The sequence below is a fragment of the Cervus elaphus genome, chromosome 15 (genome assembly GCF_910594005.1).
Source record: "Cervus elaphus chromosome 15, mCerEla1.1, whole genome shotgun sequence".
Taxonomy (NCBI): Eukaryota; Metazoa; Chordata; class Mammalia; order Artiodactyla; family Cervidae; genus Cervus; species Cervus elaphus.
This window is the reverse complement of record NC_057829.1, coordinates 79,722,342-79,745,794: the sequence shown is the minus strand read 5'-3', so window position 1 is coordinate 79,745,794 and position 23,453 is coordinate 79,722,342. Positions and strand designations below refer to the sequence as shown.

Genomic DNA, 23,453 nt, shown 5'->3' with positions numbered 1-23,453 from the left:
AGGTTGTCCACAATCCACTCCACCACACCCCCCCCCCAAGTTCCCACCTTTGGCTCTAATCACAATGGCCCCCAAATTCCCCAGCAATGGACATTATTCATATTTTCCACATCTCTCTGAGATTTTGAATCTTTTTCCTACCCTGGATGTCCAACTCAAGTCCTCTGTTCACATGAAGTCAAGTCTGAGATGACCCACAGCCACCTTGGGTCTCTACCTCCAAGAGTGCACGAAGCCCTGATAGCCTGTTCCCCCTAAAATTTAACCAGCCAGCACTGGTCCCCAGTAGGTGCCTCTGGGCTCCTTCTTTTTCTTTTCTGCAACTGGATTATTAGCTCCTTGATGGCAAAGGGATTCCTTCCTCCTCTGTCTCCCCCAGAGTGGCTTGTACAGTGAGCTGGAGAGAGTAAATCCTGGGACCAGCATCGATCACAGGTAGGAGCCTGGGGCTAGAGCCATCTGTCCCAGTCGGTCTGCTTCAGTGTCTTCATCTGTATAGACAAGGAATGGACCAGGGACACCTGAGATGTCCAGTCCAGTAGCCATTCACCACCCGTGGCCATGGAGCACTCAAAATTCCAGAGGCCAAACTGAGACGTGCTGTGAAGTATAAAATACACAGTGAATTTCAAAGACTCAGTATGAAAAAAATGTAAAGAATTTCATTAATGTTTTTTATTCTTATATGCTGAAACAATATCATAGATACTTAGATAACATATTCATATCTTAGATCTTAGCATCTTAGATACTTAGAATTGGCTTAAATAAAATATATTATTAAAAGCTAATTTCACCTCTTGCTTTTTACTTTTTTAAACATGGCTGCTAGCAATGAAATGACCTATGTGACTGGTGTTTGTAGCTCACATTATATTCCTACAGGATAGTGCGGGGCTAGAATATCAGTGCCGGAAGGGGCCTCAGAGGTTGTTGAGTCTAATGGCTGCCTTTCCAGGTAGGAAAGCAGACTCAGCGAGAGACAGAGCCCCGCCCGAGGTCCCACAGCTGTGAGAGCTGGAACTCTGCTTCCTGGGCCTTCGTGGTTCGGGGGCTGCTGACGTGCGACACTAGAGGGGCTGAGAGGTGGGTGCCCACAGACGGTCCTCGGCCACAGAGGATGCCGGGAGGGACGTGGGGTGCAGCTGTGTGGAGGCTCCCGCCCCACCTCCTCACCCCCTGCCCAGATCTGTCTTCGCCCACTTGCTATGCTGACTGCACACCCGGATGTCCGCAGGGCAGGAGATTTTAGTGGATAATCAATAGTCCAATAGGGCAGACTGCAAAGCCCCAAACCTAATTATTTTGTACAGAAACTTGTCCATAACTAAAAGGCATCACAGCAATCATGGTCACCATGTCTGAGGGGGGGAGAGAAATCCAGTCATTATGGCCAATTGGATTTATATTGACTGTTGTTGTCTTGTTGAAGATGTCATCTCCCTGCAAAACCAGTGTTCGGGTGTCACAGGGACACACACACACAGACACACATATGTATACACGCTCACACATACATTCACAGGAACACATATGCAGGCACATGGACACACGCAGACACACATAATCATACCGATGCACACACATACACACATGTAAACACACATACACACATAAACACATACACACTCACACACATACGTACATATAAACATACACATGTGCACATGCACAGGCACACACATAGGCATAAACACACACACATACATACTTACACACAAGGGAGAGTTATCCCTTTTCTAGGAGACTTTGGGAAGGTTCTGCTCCACCCTTTTGACACAGGTGACCGGAGCTGCTTTTACACGGCTGGTTCTCTGGGTCTAATTTCTGAAGTTCCAGATGTTGCCACCTTAATCCTCTGTGGAGAACAGAGAATGAATCCCTTTAAAACGGCGGCATGGAGAGACTGTGTATCTTCTGCAAGTGCAGGAATTCACCAATGCCTCCCTCCCCCAACCCCAATGAGACCAAATACTTAGGAATGAGAAATCTTTTGAAAATTAGTTAAGACATTTGTATGTCAAGTCACTTGTGTGACTTTAAAATTGCAATAGGGAAGAACTGGAAGTCTCCTGAGTGTCTGCCTGCTGGGGCCTGTGAAAGTAAGTGGCGGTCGTCCTGACAGTGAAATACCCAGTGGCCACTAAACAGGATGGGGTAGCACAAGGGTTACCATGGAAAAGTATCCAGGACACTCTTCAGTCTGTATTTTTCATTATTTGATTTGTGAAATCTAAGCTCACAAGACAGCGTGTCTGCTGTGATTCATTTAGGAAAGCAAGTTAACTTATCCAAAAGGCTTTACATACATGTACTAATGCAAAATGCATAAAACAGATTGGTTCTGGATGGCTGATGGTCAACCCACAATGGTAGCTACTGTGTTTAGTTCCAGGGACTGAAAATAGTGGGGGAAGAGGAGAGTTGGAGGGTGAAGATTTTTCCTCTCCATGGGTAGTTTTATGTCCCTCCAATTTTTTAAAAGTACTATTTAGCACAGCTTCTATTTCTTCTTTCTCATATCTTCATTATGGGATATATGGTATATACAAAGGAGAGCACAAAACATGCTTACAGAGTAAAAAATAATTGTCTGGTGAGCCACATGCTACCCCACCCATGCCGTGCTCAGCCATGTCCGACTCTGCGACCCTGTGGACTGTAGCCCGCCAGGCTCCTCTGTCCTTGGGGATTCTCCAGGCAAGAATACTGGAGTGGGTTGTCATGCCCTCCTCCAGGGGATCTTCCCAACCCAGGGATCAAACCCAGGTCTCCCACATTGCAGGCAGATCTTTTTTTTTTTTTTTTTTAACCGACAGAGCCACCAGAGAAGCCACTGTTTACAGAGTAAAAAGTAATCATTCAGTGAGCAGCATGCAACCTCACCCAGGTCAAGACATAAAACCCGTCTGGAAGCCCCGGGGCTCCCAAGGGCCTCTCCTTCATCCCAGTCACCTCCTTTTCTCTAGACTTCCTGACTTCTTAGATTTTCTGTTCCTTGTTCTTTTTTTTTTATAATTCTACCACCTACGGTGCTTCCCTAAAAATATAATTGAGGTTTGTCTGTTTTTTATCTTTTTATAAGTGGAATCCTTCTGTGGATGTTCTTGCTTTCTCTGGTTCCTTTTCCATCTCACCAATATCATTGGTGATGTTCATCCATTTCGTGAATACCTAAAGTTCATTTCTGTTCACTGCTGTATAGTATTCCACTAAAAACTATATCACAGTTTCTTTGTTCATTCTGTGGATGGACACTGGGGTGTCCCACATTTAGGGCTGTTTTTAGCAATGCTGCTGTGGAGACTGTGACCTGAGTTTCTTTAGGATCCATGCCTGGGATTGGAACTGCCGGCTCATGGGATACCCAAGCTTCATCCTTCCCAACAAGTGTCAAATGCTTTCCAAAATTGCATGAATACATATTTTGCATGATTACATATTGCTAATTTTAAGGTTTTTGTTAAGGTCTTTATGCAAATAAAAACGGAGAAGGCAATGGCAACCCACTCCAGTACTCTTGCCTGGAAAATCCCATGGATGGAGGAGCCTGGTAGGCTGCAGTCCATGGGGTTGCAGAGTCGGACACGACTGAGCGACTTTACTTTCACTTTTTCACTTTCATGTATTGGAGAAGGAAATAGCAACCCACTCCAGTGTTCTTACCGGGAATCCCAGGGACGGGGGAGCCTGGTGGGCTGCCGTCTATGGCGTCATACAGAGTTGGACACGACTGAAGCGACTTAGCAGCAGCAGCAAATAAAAAGTGAGAGGGTGAAATGGGTTGTGCGTGTGTGCTGACCAACCAGCCTGCTTCAGATCTTGACATTCCCCTCTACTCCCCACAGCTCATCTCTCCCCAAAGATGAGGGAGGGCCTGGTTAGCAGAATTGCTGGTGACACTGAACCCCACATATACCCAGAAGGAAGGGCCTCCCTAAAGCTGAGAGTCAGTGACAGGCAGTCCATTTCAATTCGGGATTTTTTTGGCCCTGCCACGTGACTTAAAGGATTTTAGGTCCCCGACCAGGGATCAAACCTGTGCCCTCTGCAGTGGAATCGAGGAGTCCTAACCACTGGACTGCTAAGGAAGTCCTTTTTTTTTTTTTAATGGACTTCTTTCTTCAAATGACATGTAATAGGGAAGTGGAATATATAACACGGAGCAAAGTAAGTGACTGGGATCTTCACCTGTGTTTCAGAAACCTCTGTATGAAAACTCCTAGGCTCCTTCAGCCCCATTGTACTCTGGGAAACAGGCCTGGAGAGGCAGTCCTGACCATAAGCTCTGAGAAAGCAGAGACCTGGTTGGTTTTTTTACCATGTTGAATCCCCAGCACCCAACCCACCCCGAGTCCTAGCACAGTGGGTGCTTAGTAAATGTTTATTGGATACTGACATACAAGCAAAGCTGTCTCTGTGAGGTCATCTCTTGTTCTACACATGAGATTACTTTCCAAAGAGACTAAAAGAGGGGGCTCAAACCTCAGAGAGGCCCCTTAATTGCCTGTGTCTTGAATTTATAGCATTTGAAAGGGTTTCATTCTCTGATCTAAATGGCAAGAACAAAAGCAAAACAGTAAAGAGCCCAGGAGAATGAAAAGAAGCCATAATTTGCATCCAAGATGGAGGTGCCCTTTGTTGTCCCCGCACCCAAGTCAACTTCAAAGTTATCTGCTGAACAGACAGAGGTACATCGGTCACCATGGTAACAACCAAGCCACCCAGCCCACCCAGTTCCGACAGCCCAGCTCCAGGAAGCTGAGGGTGGGAGGGAGACAGAGAAGTTACAGGGCGTGGGGAGTCTGACGACCTGCTAGGCTCGGCCCCTCCATCATCCAGCCATCTTGTTCCTTCTCTGTTGTGGGGGAGGTCTGGCTCATCATCTCCACCTCAATGCACAGGAGCACCTGCTGTGTGTCTGGGCATCAGAAGTGTTCTCCTTCAGAGCTGTTGCCTCGGTGCCTGGCACACAGTCATTGGACAAAAGCTTGTGATGAGTAAGTGCATGAAGACACAGCCAGAACCACCTGGGAGCTTCTAAAATATACAAATGCTGAGCCCCTCCTGACATCAGCGACAGCAGAATCGCTCAAGGCTGGAGTGGTGGGGGTGCTTCATAAACTCTGCATACATGCCTCTCAAGTCACAGCAGGCAAGAGAAGAAAGCAGGGTCAAGACAGCCTCCCAGGCATGTGGCTTGAGCAGCTATCAGGCTGGGGCTGCCACTCCCAGGGTGGATGGGACAGAGCAGGACCCGGGGAGAGGTTCGAGCTGTGTCTTGGACTTGTCCAGGGAGAGGTGCTGGGGAAGAAGTCATGAGTCTGCAGTCCTGGGGAGAAGCCAGGACTGGAGATGGTGTTTGTATCCACTAGCACGGACGAGACAGAAGGGAGGGAGTGGAGACAGGGAAGAAACAAATGGTCCAAGGTGTAAGCCCTGGAGCCCCATGAGGAGGGCCCAGCAAAAACCCGAGCCATCAGAAAGAGAGCATCAGGCAATGTGGTGTTGCAGAAGCCACAAGAAAGGACAAACACAGGCTGGAGAAGAAGGATCTAGTCATATCTGGGGACTTCAGGGCACGCAGTGGGGAGCCAAGGAGGAGATGTGCTGGGGTGTTAGCCACTGAAGGTGCCCCGTCTGGCTGGGGGTTGCCTATTCTGCCTGGGCCCGCAGGAATAAGACCACCCTAGAATCAGCCAGGGATGACAAATGCACCCTTTCCCCTAATCAGTGAGGGGGTGCTGGAGACAGAGGAAACCTGGCATTTTTTGCCTCCTAATCACAGTAATGGGGACATAGGATTTTTTTAGTCACTGGTAAAGGTGGGCATGGGTGTCCCTGGTGGTTCAGTGGTAAAGAATCTGCTTGCAATTCAAGAGATGCAGGAGACATGGGCTTGATCTCTGCGTCAGGAAGATGCCCTGGAGGAGGAAATGGCAACCCACTCTAATATTGTTGCTTGGAGAATCCCATGGACAGAGGAGCCTGGCGGGCTACAGTCCACAGGGTTGCAAAGAATCAGACATAACTGAAGTGACTGAGCATGCACGCATGCAAAGGTGGGCACAGGGCTACAGCGCTTCACATGGATTATCTTGTTTGATCCTCACAATAACCCTCCGAGATCAGTCCTATTGCTGTGTCGGCTGGCCAGCTTTCATTGTTAAGGAACTGGTCATTCCTATTTTCCACCCGTCAAAGCAGCAGGACACAGGGGCGGACCTCTCCTCTCTGGAGAACTCAGAGCAAGGGCACACCCAGGACTGGTGGTCTGGCCAGGATTCCTGATTCCTCGTCCCTCCGGCCCTAGCAGCCCTTCCAGGATGCACTAGGTCTCCCCAAGCCCCTTTGGATCAGAGCTGGCCTGGCCCTGCCTCTTCCTGGTCAGCACATTGAAGGTGCTCCTGGGGAAGTTTCTGGGCTAGTATTCGAGTTCTTTCCTCTTGACTCTTTGTATCAGTCACCTTCTTTGGGGGGCATCTCTGGACAGTGGGCAGTCTTACCACAAGGCAGAAACCAGAGCATAAATCCTGTTAGTTCCTGGCTCCTCCTAAGGTTATTTACTGTAAGCCTGTGTGTGCAGAGGCTGATGTAGCCAGAGGGGACTTTGTGGCCAGTGACAAAGTGACTGGACCTCTGTCTGTGGGAGGACATTGGATCAGCAGGAGGCTGGCCAAAGGGGGTGTCCCCCTAGACAGCATTTCCTTCTGTTGAGTACCTGTCAGCAGGGGCAGGTTTGTGGATGTTGATTCAATTTAAGGGGCTTCTGTAAGAAAACAATATAAAATTTCCCATTCAAAACTGGGTTTGATTGTGAATAATCTTCTAGAGTGTTTAACATTTAACAACAAATTAAAATGCCAATAAATACAAAACACAACTGAGGGACTTCACTGTCAGCATATCTCCCAGCCAAAGGAGGTCCCAGGTGAGCCACAGGACCCTGAGCTTAAGCTTCATCAGTTTCCAGGTAGATCACCTGTGCTTTTAACACACTGACCATCATCTGAGTCACTGGGAGTCTCTGATCATTTGTTGCAAGCACCACCTTCTGGTATTTGGCCCGATCCACCCAAACTGGAGAGGGGACAGTGTTAGGGAAGACCCTGCTCTCCAGTGAGGCTGGTGGATCAGAAAAACATCCAGGGTGAAAGGGAGCTAACGGCGGGATTACTAACAGGACCCCACGTGTCGAGTGGCTGAGACTCAAGTAGTAACATTTCAGGCACTGACTTGAGCTGGACAAGACGTGTGACTTCGGAGACGCGGGACAGACGTCCGAGGCGCCCACGTGTTGCTCCCCCGGTGTCCGCGGAGAGAAGTCCAAGGCGTCCCTTCTCAGAGGATGACAGGAGCCTGACTCTCCCCTTCGTGGTCGGGGGGGGGGGGGGGGGGTGGACCACAGGGTGGGGTTCGGGGGAGACAAACACTCCTGAAGCCCCTTTTTCTGAGGCGCCGGGCGGCAGGCGCGCCACCTGCTGGCCCCGGGAGCGCGGGGCCCGCGCGGTGTGGCGGCGCCACCTGGTGGCCACTCGGGGAAGGACTCAGCTTGGGGTCTGGAGGTGGCAGGTGAGCGGTAAGGGGTGGCTGCTCTCCTTGGCATTCGTGCACCGAAGTTCTGCCCAGAGTTCTCCTGTCTGTGGTAGACACGGCGACGTATGGGTGGAAGGAGTCAAAGAACAACGATAATGAAAAAGACACAGTCATTTTCCTCGGGGAGAGGACCTAGTTACAATCCTGTCACAGAGGAAGGGGTTACGGTGGGTGCAGTGGGAGCATGGGGGAGACCAGAAGTCAGGGGACACTACCCAGAGGAGGGGACGTGTGGGCTGAGACAGGAAGTTAAGTCTTCATCAGTCCTAGAAGGAGAAGGGCATTCAGGTGAGAGAGCAGCTAGTGCGTGGTTCTCAACTGTTGACCACACGCTGGGATCACTTGGGGAACTTTTAAAAAGCCCGAGTAGCACCTCGACCAATGACTTCTGAATCTCAAGGGAGGGACATGAGGAGACACGTGAGTTCTCTGAGCCCCCAGCTGTCCGTGTGGTGAAATGGAATCAGTTCAGTTCAGTCGCTCAGTCGTGTCTGACTCTTTGCGACCCCATGCACGGCAGCACGCCAGGATTCCCTATCCATCACTATCTCCCAGCGCTTGCTCAAACTCATGTCCATCGAATCAGTGATGCCATCCAACCATCTCAGCCTCTGTCATCCCCTTCTCCTGCCCTCAATCTTTCCCAGAATCAGGGTCTTTTCCAATGAGTCAGCTCTTCACATCGGGTGGCCAAAGTATTGGAGTTTCAGTTTCAACATCAGTCCTTCCAGTGAACACTCAGGACTGATCTCCTTTAGGATGGACTGGTTGGATCTCCTTGCAGTCCAAGGGACTCTCAAGAGTCTTCTCCAACACCACAGTTCAAAAGCATCAATGCTTCAGCACTCAGCTTTCTTTATAGTCCAACTCTCACATCCATACATGACTGGAATATCATGAAATGGAATATCTCCTGCCATATCAATAAACAAGGATGTCACAGCTATCTGTCATTCTAGCCCTCTAATTTCAGGTTGTGACTCTATTATTTTTCAGTCGACAGAGAATAGGCAAAGTTGAGAACCACCAAGAAAAGTCTTGGAGGAAAGAATTTCTATTTTCTCAGAACCACATAATACCCACTAGTAAATGAAATAAGCAAATCTTTAATTTGTATAAAACTTACCCTGACAAGCTCTGTTTGCGTTTGAACAGGACTCTCCTTACAAAGGGAGGGACTGAGCAATTCAATGGAAGTGGAAGTGTGGAAGTGTTAGCCGCTCGGTCATGTCTGACTCTTTGCAACTCCATGGACTATAGACCTCTAGGATCCTCTGTCCATGGAGAGACTGAATATCACTAGTAATTACCTCCACATTTCTGAGAATATGCCTGATTATCTTTGGAATCCTCTATGATCCTGGAAAAGAACAAGCACTCAATGAATGTTTGCTGAATTGGACTTTGAATCCAATCATGTGCTCCCACGTGAGTGGCTAGTCTTGATCACCTTTGGGTTTGAGCAGCTTTGCTGCATAGAAACTGGGCGACTGTGACTTCAGGGATGTGGGGAGACTTCACAAAAACCCTCGTCCCAGTGGCTGCTGCCTGAAATTCCATGTCTTTCAGTGGTTCCGGTTTACACTGTATCAATTCCCTTTCCTGAGGTAGGTCTTAAAGAGTTAAAGGGGCAAAAAGCTGAACAGTGTAACGGAGGACCCTATGGGACCTTCTGGGGACAGACCTCCCCCCATATCCTCTGCTTTAGCTCCTCTGAAGTACCCAGATAACAGTATTTTATGCACATTTCCTGGGTTGTTTGGTGAATGCAAAAAAAAAAAAAAAAAAAAACCCTCCCCCTCTCCAACAAATGGAAGATATTAATTACTTGATAACCCTGAGCACCTAGCCCCAGGCCTCCTGAATCCTGGGGACTGATAATGTTAACCCCTGTGACACCACCCTGCCACCATCACCATGTCACATGTGACACCATCAGCCAGAGTATTGCTCACTAACTGATCACAGACCCTGCGACCCCTCTCACTCATCTGGTTTCTAAAAGTTCTTTGCTGAAATCCTTTGGGGAGCTCAGGGCTTTCTAGGGCATTAACACCCATCTACTTGCATGGCCTTGCAGTAAAGCTTTCTCTGGGCTTTCCTGGTGGCTCAGAAGGTAAGGACTCCACCTGCAATGCAGGAGACCCAGGTTCGATTCCTGAGTCAGGAAAGATCCCCTGGAGAACGGAATGGCAAGCTACTCCAGTATTGTTGCCTGGAGACTCCCATGGACAGAGGACGGTGGTGGGCTACAGTCCATGGGGTTGCAGAGAATCGAGGACATGGCTAAGCAACTAACACAAACCTGTCACTCTGTGTCTGACACAGAAACTTGCAAATTGTTAACTTGCATTAACAACAGTAGTAGGGTAGAAAAGGAAAGATCCAGAAAGGAAGGCCTGCACCCCCCACTGGGAGCTGACTTCCTTTCACTTCAGACTGGAGCCCACTGCCAGTTTTCATTGGTTCTTGCAACTTTTGTTCTCCCTGTGCGCTCAGGCGCACAGTCGTGTTCAGCTCTTTGCGACCCCATGGACTGTAGCCCACCGGGCTCCTCCATCCACGGGATTTCCCAAGCAAGAATACAGGAGTGCGTGGCCATTTCCTCTTCCAGGGGATTTTCCTGACTCAGGGATTTTGTTCTATACCCTGGAGCAAAATTCACTGGTTACCCAATTTAGCCAATCACAGGACACGAGCTGATTTTTCCAAGATTCTCTCAAAGAAGCATTCAGGAAACTTTGCTTCTCTCCAATAAGACACTTCCAATAAGTGACTAGGGAAACAGAGTGGCTTATGTTATTCCACACACGAGCCAATCGGTTTTCTATACAGATTTGGTACTTCCTCTCCTGGGCTGGGGCCCCCAGGAGTGACTCTGAGACAAGGCTTGTGTGCAAGTGGGTTATCGAGGGGTGATCTCAAGAGGAGTGGAGATGTGAGACAGAGAAATGAAGCAGGCTCAATTACGCTGGGGAACTTGGGGAGACGGTGTTGAACATGCTCCAAAGTTACCCCATGGGAGGGGCAAGAAGCTGGGGCCAGATGTCCACCCACTCCCGCCGGTCGTCGGTTCAGGGAGGCAGCCAGGAGTGTTAACCCGTTGGCACTTCTAGCCTGCCCTGCGCATGCCTGTGCTTTGGTGGCCAGAGAAAGTCCTCTGGCAAAGGGAGCTGGAGTACCAAGCCACATGCCACACAGACCTCCCCATTCACATGCCAGTCATTCATGAACAGCTCACATCCGCCAGATAAGCACCAGCCCTTTATGGATGTGTACCCATCCATAAACATCAACATGTTAAGCCAGCTCACTCAGGAGATGCGATCCTGTGCCGCTTGCGGAGAGCCCTGGTCTACACTGAATCCGGCCATCAGGAAATCTGCCAGGCCCCTGTGAACACATGACAATTTCTCTTAGTGCCATTGATGTATGTTACAAGGGTGGGGATTGGGCTGATCCGACTCACACAGTCATTCAAGAAAAGCGGTGGCTCAGACTCACTCTGCTTCACCAAGGGTAAATGGGGAGCGGCTTAGGGCGGTTTTAATTTAGCTGAAAGTACAAATGGCAAAATCAAAGGTAATTTTTTTCCTCCTGTTACAAGAAAACCAGTGACATCTGTGAGGTGGTTCGACCCACATCTGGGGAGCTTTTGAAAAATGGAGATGGCAATTAATTGGACTTTAGAGGATGGTGACAGTTTTTTTTCCTAATGTCCTGATAGGAAGGGCATTGACCACTTTTCTGCAGGGCCTCAAGACTGTAATCAGATGTCATGTCGGAATGTGACTCCAAGGTCTCAGGCGACACCAGGTCTAACTAGAGTGCCCCCAAACACAGGACGAGACAACCAGCTTGGCCGGCGGAGTCACCTGAGAGTCAACAAGATGGGAAAACCCAAGTCAATGGAGTCTTCACTTTTTGACAGGGCTGGAAAGCCTCCTGTTTGCAAAGAAGAGTAAGAGAGTTTTATAGAGGTGAACCAGCCTGTTCTGCACCAGCTTGAAAGCAATGCACACAATCTCCATACCAATGATGATGTAAATGGAGAAGAACAAGAAGAAGTGAGGGTGTTCCAGCATGATGTCCCCGAACCCAATGGTGGTCAGCGTGATGAAGCAGAAGTAGAAGGCGTTTTCGAAGTTCAGCTGCTTCTCCCAGATGGGAAGGACGGCGGCCGCGCAGGAAATGTAGGCGAAGACCACGAGGGCGATGACGGGGAGGGGGACGTCCAGCCTCTCCACCTGCCGCCCCACCTCATCCAGGTTGCTGATGATGGAGCTCGAGAGCCTTCCGGACCCCAGCTCGGGACACGATGTGCTCCTCTCCATGGCCAGAGGGGGCACCTGGAGGGTGCTGTCTTTCTCCCGTGCCAGAAGTCTCTGGAACAGCTCCATGTTGCTGCTTGGGGCCACGGGGGCAGGTTTGGGGGCCAGGAGCTCTGGGTCATGGATGACCACGTGCGGGAGGACTTCATCTGCGGGACGGGAGTCCGGTCGGCTTTTGCAGGAGCGTCCGGAGCACCACTTGGGAAGGGGAGCTGGGAGGAAGGAGAGTCTTCGGAATTGATTATAGGACGTGGATAAGATGGTGGCCAGGATGTCGCCTATGTCCGTGAGGACCAGGAACATCAGCGGGATGCCAAAGAGAGCGTAGAGCATGCACAGGTACTTGCCGAGCCTGGTGACGGGGTAGACATGGCTGTAACCTGAAAAAGAAGACCAAGCCGGATGGTTGGATGGTCGGCGGCTCCTCCCCCTCCCCCGCAAAAAAAAAAAAAAAGCCAAACTTTAAAGAGACCTTCTGCCATTTCCTTTCCTTGGCATGACATTTTGCACCACGTATTTTTAAAATATTCATCTTAAAACATTCATCAGCTTGTCTGACATTAGGTCTGCTTTGGTTGGGGCAGCAGGAGGTGAAACCCAGCTTATCTTTAGGGTAAGGGACGACTCATGTCCTTGGCAGGAGACAAGCCGGCATGTGGGAGTGAGCTGACTGCCTTGCCTTCTGCCCTCTCTGAGCGTCTGAAAGAGGATGGGCCCAGCGCACCTGGAGAGACGGGATGAGCGCAGGTGACAGGGTGTGGTGGCTTTGCAAGCAAACCCATCACTTCCGTCATCCTCCATGAAGGCGGCAGTTCCTAAGAAGCCACGCCCATCCTTTCTGGGATGTCTGGGCCTCTATATAAGGTTTGTGTCTATATAAGAGACAATTACGTGCCAGTGGCGTAAGCAGTGCACACAGTACTTGGGATGGCAGGAAGAGGGACAGTGAATAACATATCCCTGCTGCCTTCAGAGCCAGCTGTGGTTGACTGTTCATGAACAACACTGAAGAGCTGAGGACCCCAGCATCTAGAATCCTGCCAGCCTCATTTCCAGTTCCAGCACTACCATTTACTAGAAAGTGATGTGACTGCTCACATTTTCTAAAGTGGGGAGGACCATCCCTGCTTTGCATACTGACCAGTGGAGGGATTACAAGAGACCAGTGCTTCACACGCAGTGGGTGTGTCATTCCCAGGCGGTCGATGTCCTCGTTCTAATAATAACAGCTAGCCTTTTGAGCAGTTACTGGGGGCCAGGTATTAACCAGCCTTCATTGGTAGCTATGGTGATCACCATCACAGAGGGGGAAACTGAGGCTCAGAGAAGTGAAGCGACTTAGCCAAGAGCATACGTGTGATAAACTGTGAAGCTAGGGGTCAGAGCATTGAAACCTGGCCTACAGTAGGTGCTCAATAAATGCCAATCCAGGATGGATGCCTGGAAATCCCATCCGGCTCCCGAGCCAACACTCTCCACTGGGTCAGGAGCACCAAAGGGGCCAGACACGCCAACCATCAAGGACAGGTGAGCCAAGCAAACAGAGGGCTAGGTTGAAGTCTTCCTTCTCTTCACCAGCTGCCTCCTTCCATCACTCCAGCCTCCTCTCTTGTCGACAGAGGCCCAGGAGCAGAGGGATACCAAATGCCACAGCGCAAGTCGCTGGATCTTCTGGAGTGGGCAAGCTCAGTGCCTTCCATAAAGAGGGAGAAGCTTCTGTATTTAATGCCTGTGTTTATTTTTGATGTCCTAAAGGATGATTAATACAGAAAGCCCCAGCCCAACTATGTAAATTAATTGGAAGGCAATTGACAAGCTGGCTAAGCCCCAACCTCCTCCAGGCCCACTGCTTCCTGTGCAAACTCTGGCCTCAGCATCTGCCCTCCAGGCACACACGGGTGGTCAGGCTGCCCATCTTCACTGGGGTCCTGGGGGAGGCCCTCAGCTGGTCTCCTCAGTATGCATCCCTCCCAGGGCACTCCACGCCACCCTGCTGCTTCCACGAGGTACCATATGATGGCAGGAGCAGTGAACTCTACATTAGTGTTGATATGGGATCCAGTCTCAGTGATCTCCTGGTTTAGTGGAGGAGGCAGATATGAATTAAATAACCACCCCAGTGAGTATGCTTCCCTGATAGCTCAGAAGGTAAAGAATCTGCCTGCAGTGCAGGAGACCTGGATTCAATCCCTGGGTTAGGAAGATCCCCTGGAGGAGGGCATAGCAATCCACTCCACTATTCTTGCCTGGAGAATCCCTATGGACAGAAGGGCTTGGTGGGCTACAGTCCATGGAGTTGCAAAGAGTCAGACGCGCCTGAGCAACTAAGCACAGTGAGTATGCAATTGCACGTGGAGATCAGTAACGAGTCATAAAACCACAGCCACCTGATGCAAAGAGCTGACTCATTGGAAAAGACCCTAATGGGGAAATGATTGAGGGCAAAAGGAGAAGGGGGGCAGAGGATGAGATGGTTAGAGAGCATCATCAACTCAATGGATATGATTTGAGCCGACTCCAGGAGACAGTGAAGGACAGGGAGGTTTGTCTTGGCGTGCTGCAGACATGGGGTCGCAGAGTCAGACACAACTTAGCGAGTGAAAGTGAGTCACTCAGTCGTGTCCGACTCTTTGTGACCCCATGAACTATACAGTCCATGGAATTCTCTAGGCCAGAATACTGGAGTGGGTAGCCTTTCCCTTCTCCAGGGGATCTTCCCAACCCAGGGATTGAACCCAGGTCTCCCACATTGCAGGTGGATTCTTTACCAGCTGAGCCACAAGGGATGCCCAAGAAACCTGGAGTGGGTAGCCTATCCCTTCTCCAGGGGATCTTCCGAACCCAGGAATCGAACCGGGCTCTCCTGCATTGCAAGTGGATTCTTTACCAACTGAGCTACCAGGAAGCCCACGCGAGTGAACAACACATTAGATGGGAACAAAGGCATCCAAGCTGTATTTGCATTTATTGAGGACCTACTCTGTGCCAGGCTTTTGTGGGCAGTATTGAGGGTACAGTGAGGAACGGGCAGAGGTCATGCGCTCCAGGAGCTCCTAGTCCAGAGGAAAGCAAAGCCATGATTTCAGCCCCGTCAGTGTCCAGCAGGACCCAATAGCACCAGGGGCAGGAGTGAGCTCTCCCTGGCTAAACCTCCCATCAGACACCAGGAGTGCTCAGAGGGGCCAGACTTGCTGAGGGAGCCCAGCGTCTCCAGTCTCTGCTCCCTGCGGGGCTCCAGCAGCTCAGCTCTCCCCTCGGGGAGAGGAGGTGGCGGAAGGGACCTCAAGACAGTGTCTCGTCCGTCCTGCAGTGACAGTGACCGCCCAGGGACACTGAGGAGGTGGGGGTGCGGTGGCGTCTCAGGGAGACGGAGGGGGTGGGGACAGAGGGGCTCTGGATAGGAAGACCAACTGTCCCATGTGCCCAGGACTCAGGGTCTCCTGTTCCGGTAAAACCCTTAAGTGCTAAAGCCAGGGCAGCCTCAGGCACGCCAGGGAGCTGCTCTCTGGAGCCAGGGTGAGGGTGGAGGGGGCAGAGAGATTCTCCAGGGCAGGGAAGAGGAGAAAGGAGGGCGCCCAGAGCCCCTCGTGGGGACAGGAGTTCAGAGACGCCATGGATGGAGTCTTGGAGGGGTCCAGACCCGGGTGTCAGCAAAGATTCCCATGCCCGAGCTTGTCACGGGCCCCGTAGGGCCAGCAGTCCTTAAAAGATGTCAGTAGCGGGGCCCATAAGCAGGGAGTCATCCCGTTTTCCAGATGTTGCATAAGTCCCCAGCTTTCGTGCACCCGTAGGAAAATCAGGAAAAGATCCCAGTGGAAGCCCCCCAGCCTCCAGGATGGGGTCCTAAGGTGAGGTCTATGTAAAGAAAAGAATATCACATTTCTTACCAGATTTATGGAGTAAAATGCCTTTTAGAGTCAGACTTCCCTGCATAGCAGAACCCCTAATGCTGCTAACCACCCCTATTACTGCATGTCAATGGGCAAGGAACAGGAAATTCAGGTGACTCATGTGGGGTCACCCAGCCAACAGCCAACAAGCATGTGCACCCCTCACCCAAAGACCTCCGCCCCCTCCCCCCAACCCACATGCTGTCCTTGGCAAAGGTGGGTTCAGTGGATCATAAACAAAGTCACTATGGCTGCCTCTGAGTGGAATATGATTGCAATCCAGAGGACCGGCCACACGGCAGAGAAGCAAGTCTCAGAGCACAGGCCCCTGTGAAGGAAATGGATTGCCTCCCCAATTACTGAATGCTAGAACACATAATGGAAAAATCATATCATTTCTTATAATGTAGGCATATATTTTAATGCCATCAGTTCACCTCACTTAGTCTATGAGGATTTAACCGCCCATGCACTCTCAAATCCCAGGGGGCTGATCCGTTTGGCAATGACTGGGGATTGATCAGCCTCGTACCTGCCCAGGGTCCCTTCTTCAGCATAAGGTCAGGTGCATTTCAGGTAACCCAGAGATGCAGGACATCAAGCAGCATTATCAGCAGGGCCATTATTGATTACGGACAGTGCAGAAACTGCCCCAACATCCCCTTCCGGTAGCAATTACTGGATGGCCTGATGTCCTAATGGACTTGGACATGAGTGGGAGCATTGTTTTCTTGGGATTTAAACCAAGCTAATGTATTTCCATTAGATCAGTGGTTCATCGCCTGGACTACCATTAGAATCACCTGGAGGGCTCTGAAAAACACTGATGCCTGGGCCTGTCCCGAGTAAGTCTGACTTGGTTGGTGTGGGGTCCAGGCATGGCGGTGGTGGGGCGGGGCGCCTGTAAATGATAACCCGGTGATTCTGATGTGCAGCCTGGCCTGAGAACACTTGTCCCAGGAGAGTGTTTCTCAAATGTCTTGTGCATCAAAATCACATGTAGAGCTGGTTACAACACAGTTCACTGGCCCCACCTCCATAGCTTCCAACTCAGTAGGTCTAGGATGGAGCCTGAAAATTAATTTGTATTTCTAACAGGTTCTCTGGTGATAGTCATGCCACTGGTCCAGGGACCCCACCATGATCTGATAATGATTACATCACATCAGTGGTTCTCAACAGGGGGCAATTTTGCTCCCTGAGAGATATCTGGCAATGTCTGGAGACATTCTGGGCTCTCACAACTGGTGGAGACAGCAGGGGAAAAGTTGGGTTTCCATAGTGGGGAGAGGCCAGGGATACTTCTAAACATCCCACCATGAGTGCACAGAACAGCCCCCACCATAAAGAATCCTTTAGTTTAAGACATCGGCCATGCCAAAGTCCAAGGTCACTCCCAAAAGGGGCAGTCACAGTGCCTACCTTGTAGAGCTGTTGTGAGAATTAAATAAAATCGTGCGTATAAAACATGCTGACACCACGCCTGATGCTGGTATGTGCTCAGTAGCACAGCTATTAAGTTGCTGTTACTCCTTTAGCGACTAAACAACAACTGCCCCTCTTTCTGCCCCTTACCTGTCCCTGCCTGTATCAGCATTCAGGTGAATGAGAGCTGTTCTGAAGGAAGCCACACGGGGGCGCCCTTGGACACAAGCACATGCCCATTTATACAAGCTCGTTACAGTAGACACTGGCTGTCCATCCCGGAGCCATTCCCCCGTCTTTCCCTGGAAGGCCGCTGCTCCCTCATCTGATTCAGCGATAGATCCAGTTCGTCTAAATCATCCCGGTAATCCAACCCCCTTTGCCAGGGACTGGCTTGGGGTGGGAGCCTTCTCGGAAGAAGTTTCCTTGCTCCACCGCCTCCACTACGGTGACCCCCGCCCCCAGCAGGGGAGGCTCCTGACAACTCTGGCTTGGCCGCTCTCACCAGGCCCTTCCTGCTGCTGCCCTGCAGAGGGAAGCTTCCTGTCGTTCAGCCGCTCAGTCGTGTCTGACTCTGTGACCCCGTGGACTGCAGCACACCAGGCTTCCCTGTCCCCCACCATCTCCCAGAGTTTGCTCAAACTCACATCTCTCGAGTCAGTGAAGCCATCCAGCCATCTCATCCACTGTCATCCCCTTCTCCTGCTCTCAATCTTTCCCAGGATCAGGGTCTTTTCCCATGAATTGGTTCTTTGCATCAGGTGGCCAATGTATGGGCCCAGATGCTAGGAGGCCCTCCGACACTGGCCTAGGGATACAGTGCTTGAATGCAAGACCAGCCCCATCCCTCACACCCCGCCAGCCTCGGTGGCCTCTCCCTCAGAGTTCTGCCTTGCTGTCTGGCTGGAAAGCTCTCTCAGCCTTCTTCGCCTGGTTAATCTCCACAGATCCTTCAGCTCCAATGCTGCTTTCACTGACCAGCCTCTCCCTGCTCCCCACCCATCAGGATCACCCCGACATCCTGTTCCACCCACTTCCACCGTCCAAGCTTCTCTTCTGAGCTCGTCTGCATGCTCAGCTGTTCACTGTTCCTCCCTCCGTTAGACTCTGAGCCGCACTGGGGTGGGAGGCGCCCACCTACTTCAGTCCCGTGCTGGGCACAGAGAGTCAGGCCTGGACAGAAGCAGTGGGGTCTCAGGTTAAGACCCAGACAGCCTGAAGCCAGAGGCACATGAGCTGTCACCTTGCAAACAGGGCGGACCTGCCCCCCCTCCCGGTCCCCATCCAGAGAGCGGGTCGAACACCAGCAGCGACCTCAGGGCCGCTGCGAGGCTTCAGCAGGCTAATCGTGGCGAAGAACTTAGACGCGAGCCTGGTCAGTTGTAAATACACATGTGTTAGCCAGTGCAGCGGCTGCTGGTGCAGTCATAGGCGTTCAGTATGTGTCCATGAAGGAAAGAAGGAAAGAGGGGGAGAAGGGAGGCTGCAAAGGCTATCTCCATGGCCGAGTCCCAGTGTCTTCTGTCACCCAGGAAAGTGAAAAGTGAAAGTGCTACTTGCTCAGTCGTGTCTGACTCATTGCAACCCCATGGACTGTAGCCTGCCAGGCCCCTCTGTCTGTGGAGTTCTCCAGGAAAGAATCCTGGAGTGGATTGCCATTCCCCGGGCCCACCCTTTGTGCAGCCATCGAGAGGCGAGTCTGTGGCTTTGAGGGTCAACAAGTACATCTTTAAACATGCAAGTGGTCACTGTGGGGTGGGGGCAGGTCTGTCCCACACCCTCTCCTCTGCCGGGGCTCTGGGAGGGACATCCCCGGGACAAGGACTCACACGGAAGTCTCTCCCTTGCTCCAAGGCTGAAGACACATATACAGCAAGTGCTGGGAACAGGGTGAGGCCAGCTCCTTCCTCTCCGCAAGCCCCTTCCTTCCAGGCACCGTCATCTACTCCAACTGGACGCAGGAATCCAAGGGGGTCCCTGCTTCCCAGGCACAGCCAGGCCCTCCCAGGGGCTCCCTGAGCAGTGGCTCCCACAGACCTGCAAACCGGCAGCCTCCTTTGGGGAAGGAGCACTGGACTTGGAGTCTCAGCGGTTGTTACGGGCACCAGCTCCACTCTCTGCGTGACCTTGGCTCCTGACATCCACTCTCTGGGCTCAGGCTCCCTGACCTGATTCCCTGTGGGCCTTAAAGGAGGTGGCTTAGCACAGCCCCTGCAGGCAGCTGTTAGCTCTCGTTAGCCCTGCAGCTCCCCCTCCTCCTCTGTCTCACGGCTAGTGCTCCGGTCCTGCTCTCGCACACTGTCCTCCCTCTCACAACGAGCCCTCCTCGAGCGCCTTTTTGCCTTCCTCCATTCCTTGGGAGTCAGCCACCATCAGTGTGCCGGTGACTGAAACCCCAAGGCTGGAGCGGCTGCGCTCTCGCGTTACCCTGAGCACATCACACTGACCACGTTTGGTTGCCCCTGAGTCCAGGCACCGGGGCAGGCAGATACATGGCAGGTTATGTTTTGTACGAGAGCACTCACCCGGAGACAAAGAAGAAGCTGAAATGCAGCCTGCACCTTGCCTACTGGGACCTCCGCATGGGGCTGCCCCCACCCGAAGGAAAGGTTGTGGTGCTTGTTAAGTCGCTCAGTCATGTCAGACTCTTGTGACCCCCTGGACTGTAGCCCACCAGGCTCCTCCCTCCATGGGATTCTCCAGGCAAGAATACTGGAGTGGGTTGACATTCCCTTCTCCAGGGGATCTTCCTGATCCAGGGATTGAACCTGGGTCTCTAGCATTACAGGCAGATTCTTTACCATCTGAACCACCAGGGAAGCCCGAACTGGAAGGGTATGCTTTCCTGATTTGCACAAACGGGCCAGTGGCAGCCTCACTCACTGCCACCTTTCTGAGCTCAGGGTAGGCGCTGCACGCCCATTTCTTGCACTAAATGAACATTTCAGCATCCCTGCCAGGGCTCCCCCACCCCCACTCCGCTTTCTCTCGCAGGCCCGCCCTTGCGCTTGGACTTACCCACTGTGCTGATGACCGTGCAGCAGAAAAAGAGTGAGCTGAGGAAGGACCAGTCTGCAGACGTGGAAAACCACTGGGGCTTCACCTTCTGCAGCAGCTTCTCGAGGTCCCGCTTCCGGCCTTCCTCAACTCCAGAGAGACAGGACCGGAGTGAGTGAGAGGGTCCCACGCTCTAAAACAGGTCCCACCCAGGTGAAAGGGTGTCTTCCCCCGGGACCACGCCCCCTGCCTTGTGGCCCTCATCAACGCGAGATGGGGGCTCCCGGAGCCCTTTGCTCAGCGTCTCTGCAGTTTGGGTCCTGCTCCAGCAGCTGCAGGGATCAGGAGCCCACGTAAACCTGTGTGACGGGCACCCGAGAGAGAGGCCCACCAGCCTGAGGTCATCATGGAAGTGCCCTGGGGGCTTTCTGAACGTTCTGAGCCTTGCAAAGGGGCTTATTAACTTCTGCTCTGTCTCTTTCACTGGGGTCTTGAGAACTGAAAGGAAAAGGCTTTCATGAAATGCGAGGAGTTGCATGATTGCAAACCATCCCCACTCCCGGAGACCATTAAGCCTGACTGAGCATGGGGATCAGGCTGGCATCAGCTGCCTGAGAATATCTGGGAAGCCTGGGTGGAGGCCAGCTTGGGGACCCTGGTTTCTCAAGGAGGTTCCCAAATGGTTCCCTTGGCCCAGCACTCAGGGGGTTTGGGGATCCCAGAAACTGCCTGCCAGCTGGCACTGTTATAAGAGGAGATCACACAGCCAGGCACACAGCAGAAAACTCTTATTTTTGTGAAATAGTTCGTAATTTTATGAAAGAAAATCCATCCTTATTTGAATGGTCACTGAACTGGGAGTCCAGGCACCTACAGTCTAGACTCAGCTCTGCCCTTGACTAGTTCCCGTCGCTGTGGACATGAGTCTTCTTTCTGAGCCTCAGTTTCCCCTGGGGAGGAAGCATGACAAGGTGAAAAGTTCTGGCTTAGGAATCTAAATGCCTCGGATTGAATCCCTGGCTCCTTTTTCTCATGGGTAACCTTGGGCAAGTTGTTTCACTCCCAGTGCCTCAGGTGCCTGATCTGTAAAAGGAGGACAGTTCATACCTCATAGGGTTGGTGGGAGGATTAAGTGAATGCATGAAAAACGCTTGGCACAGGGGCTGCATGAATCCAGCGCTTACCGGGCATTTTCTCCAGTGAAAATCAGGGGGTGGGCCAGCTCTGTTCCCCATGGCATTCTGTGCTCAGAATCACCCAGGAAACTTTTCAAAAATAAGATTCCCAGCCCAGCCCTGGAGATCCTGCTTCAGTGGGTTGGGGAAGAGCCTGGGAATGTGTATTTGAGACAAGCTCCTTTGATGATTCTGATGTGTGGCCAGGTTTGGAGAGCCCTAAACTTGTTGATAGTTTGGATCCAGTGATGGTGCAGTGTCTGATGGCATCTCATGGGTCATCTGAGTGGCCCAGATGCAGAGAGAAGGACCCTCCACCGAGGAAAGACTCTGCCACCTGTGAGCAGCCTCTAGTCTGCCCCCACTGAGGGGACCTCCCGCAGGTCAGAGGAGTCATTAACAGCCTGGCTGAGGACCTGTCGTACCGTGGACCCTGTTATTCCTCTGAACTTTAGAGTTTGTGTTTCCTTTGTCTTTTCTTCACTCTCTATTATTTTATCTTGTTCTATTGAATCCATCTTTGCAAGTTTTAGGAGACAGAACAGAATAGAAATAGTGGACAAATACCAGTGAAAAGCGATAAGGATAGACGTACAGCCCCCTGTGCCTTCCAAGAGGCTTCACGTCTATTATCTCATCTGCTTCCCACAGGGTCCCTGGGATTTGGCAGACCTGAGACTGTGGGCCTTCTTCTCCCTGGCAGATTGAGACCTAGAGAGGGTCATTACTCTGCTACAGATCACTCAGCAAGCTGGGAGAGCACCTGGCCTGGAACCAGGACCAAGTTCTTCTCAGGACCCTTCTTATCTCCCCTGAGTTGAACCACACACACACACACAAAAGGCCTTTGGAAACAAAAAGTAGAAGACCAGAGGGGCAGACTGGGGCCTATCCAATTTGGATGGTTGCTTGAATTCTAGTCCCTGTAAACTGAATCAGGGTGGGGCAGGCAGTTCTGAGGACCAGCCTAGGAATCCCCGGCTCCAGACCTGACCAGCCTAGGAATCCCCGGCTCCAGACCTGACCAGCATAGGAATCCCCGACTCCAGACCTGACCAGCCCAGGAATCCCAGGCTCCAGAGCTGACCAGCCTAGGAATCCCAGGCTCCAGAGCTGACCAGCCTAGGAATCCCCGGCTCCAGACCTGACCAGCCCAGGAATCCCAGGCTCCAGACCTGGCCAGCCAGCCATGCCACCCCACCTCATCAAATCTCCAGCAATCAGTCCTCCATGGAGCATGCCAATCTGGGTGGGGCTGGAGCTGAGGCAAAGGGGTGGGAACACCTACTGGGTGCTCAGTGCTTTTCCTACATTCCTTATAACAACCCTGAGAGGCCATCCACTCTTCTCCCCCATTTTACAGAAGGGAAAACCGAGACTCAGAGAGAAGTCACTTGCCTAAGTTTGCTCAGGGATGGGGAGGAGGCAGGCAGAGGGCTCCCAGATCAAGCCTCCTCCAAACCCGCTCTTCTCTGGGGGCTGCTTCCAGCAACAGAGAAAAGGCCTGCCCACCAGGTGAGCCCCCTACCTGTGCTGTTACATTTCAGGATGCCACAGAGCTTCTCCAAGAACTCCTCAAACTCCGGGTCTTCTGCCCGCAGGTCCTGGCTGCCCTCGATGGCCGAGAAGACCGCAGCGCCCACCAGTGCATAGGTCACCAGGGAGCAGAGAAAACAGAGGCGAGGGGAGAGCTTCTCCAGGGCCTCCCAGTAGCACCTCTTCGCTTGGGGAAGCCCCGCAGCCTCCATCCTCCCCGCAGTGGACAGGACAGGAAATGCTGGAGAGGCCGGAGTCCAGAGGCCGGGAGGAGGTGTGGGGGGCGGGGTGGGTGGAGGAAAGCGCCCTGAGAATGGCCCGGCTCCAGCGTTAAGTGGTTGGTGCCAGGGTTTCCCCCCGAGGACTCAGGAAGCAGCCGGCACTCCTAGCGTTCAGTTCCTAAGAGTTTCTCGGATAGCGCACCCCCCTCCTCGGCCCACCCCTCCCCAGTGCCCCAGATTGATCCACCACGCCAGTGCACACCCAGCAGCCTGGCCAGTCCT

At 52.0% G+C, this 23,453-nt stretch overlaps 1 protein-coding gene across 1 annotated transcript; it reads right to left on the bottom strand.

Annotated features, from left to right (window-relative positions):
• Positions 1–11,187: 11,187 nt before the first annotated feature.
• KCNK18 (potassium two pore domain channel subfamily K member 18) lies at positions 11,188–23,162 on the bottom strand. The gene is made up of 3 exons (XM_043925018.1): positions 22,943–23,162; positions 20,261–20,389; positions 11,188–12,307 (listed from the first exon to the last, which is right to left on the bottom strand). The coding sequence occupies exons 1-3, from the start codon at positions 23,160–23,162 to the stop codon at positions 11,514–11,516; spliced, it is 1,143 nt and encodes a 380-aa protein (XP_043780953.1). The 3' UTR covers positions 11,188–11,513.
• Between the last annotated feature and the right edge of the window lie 291 nt (positions 23,163–23,453).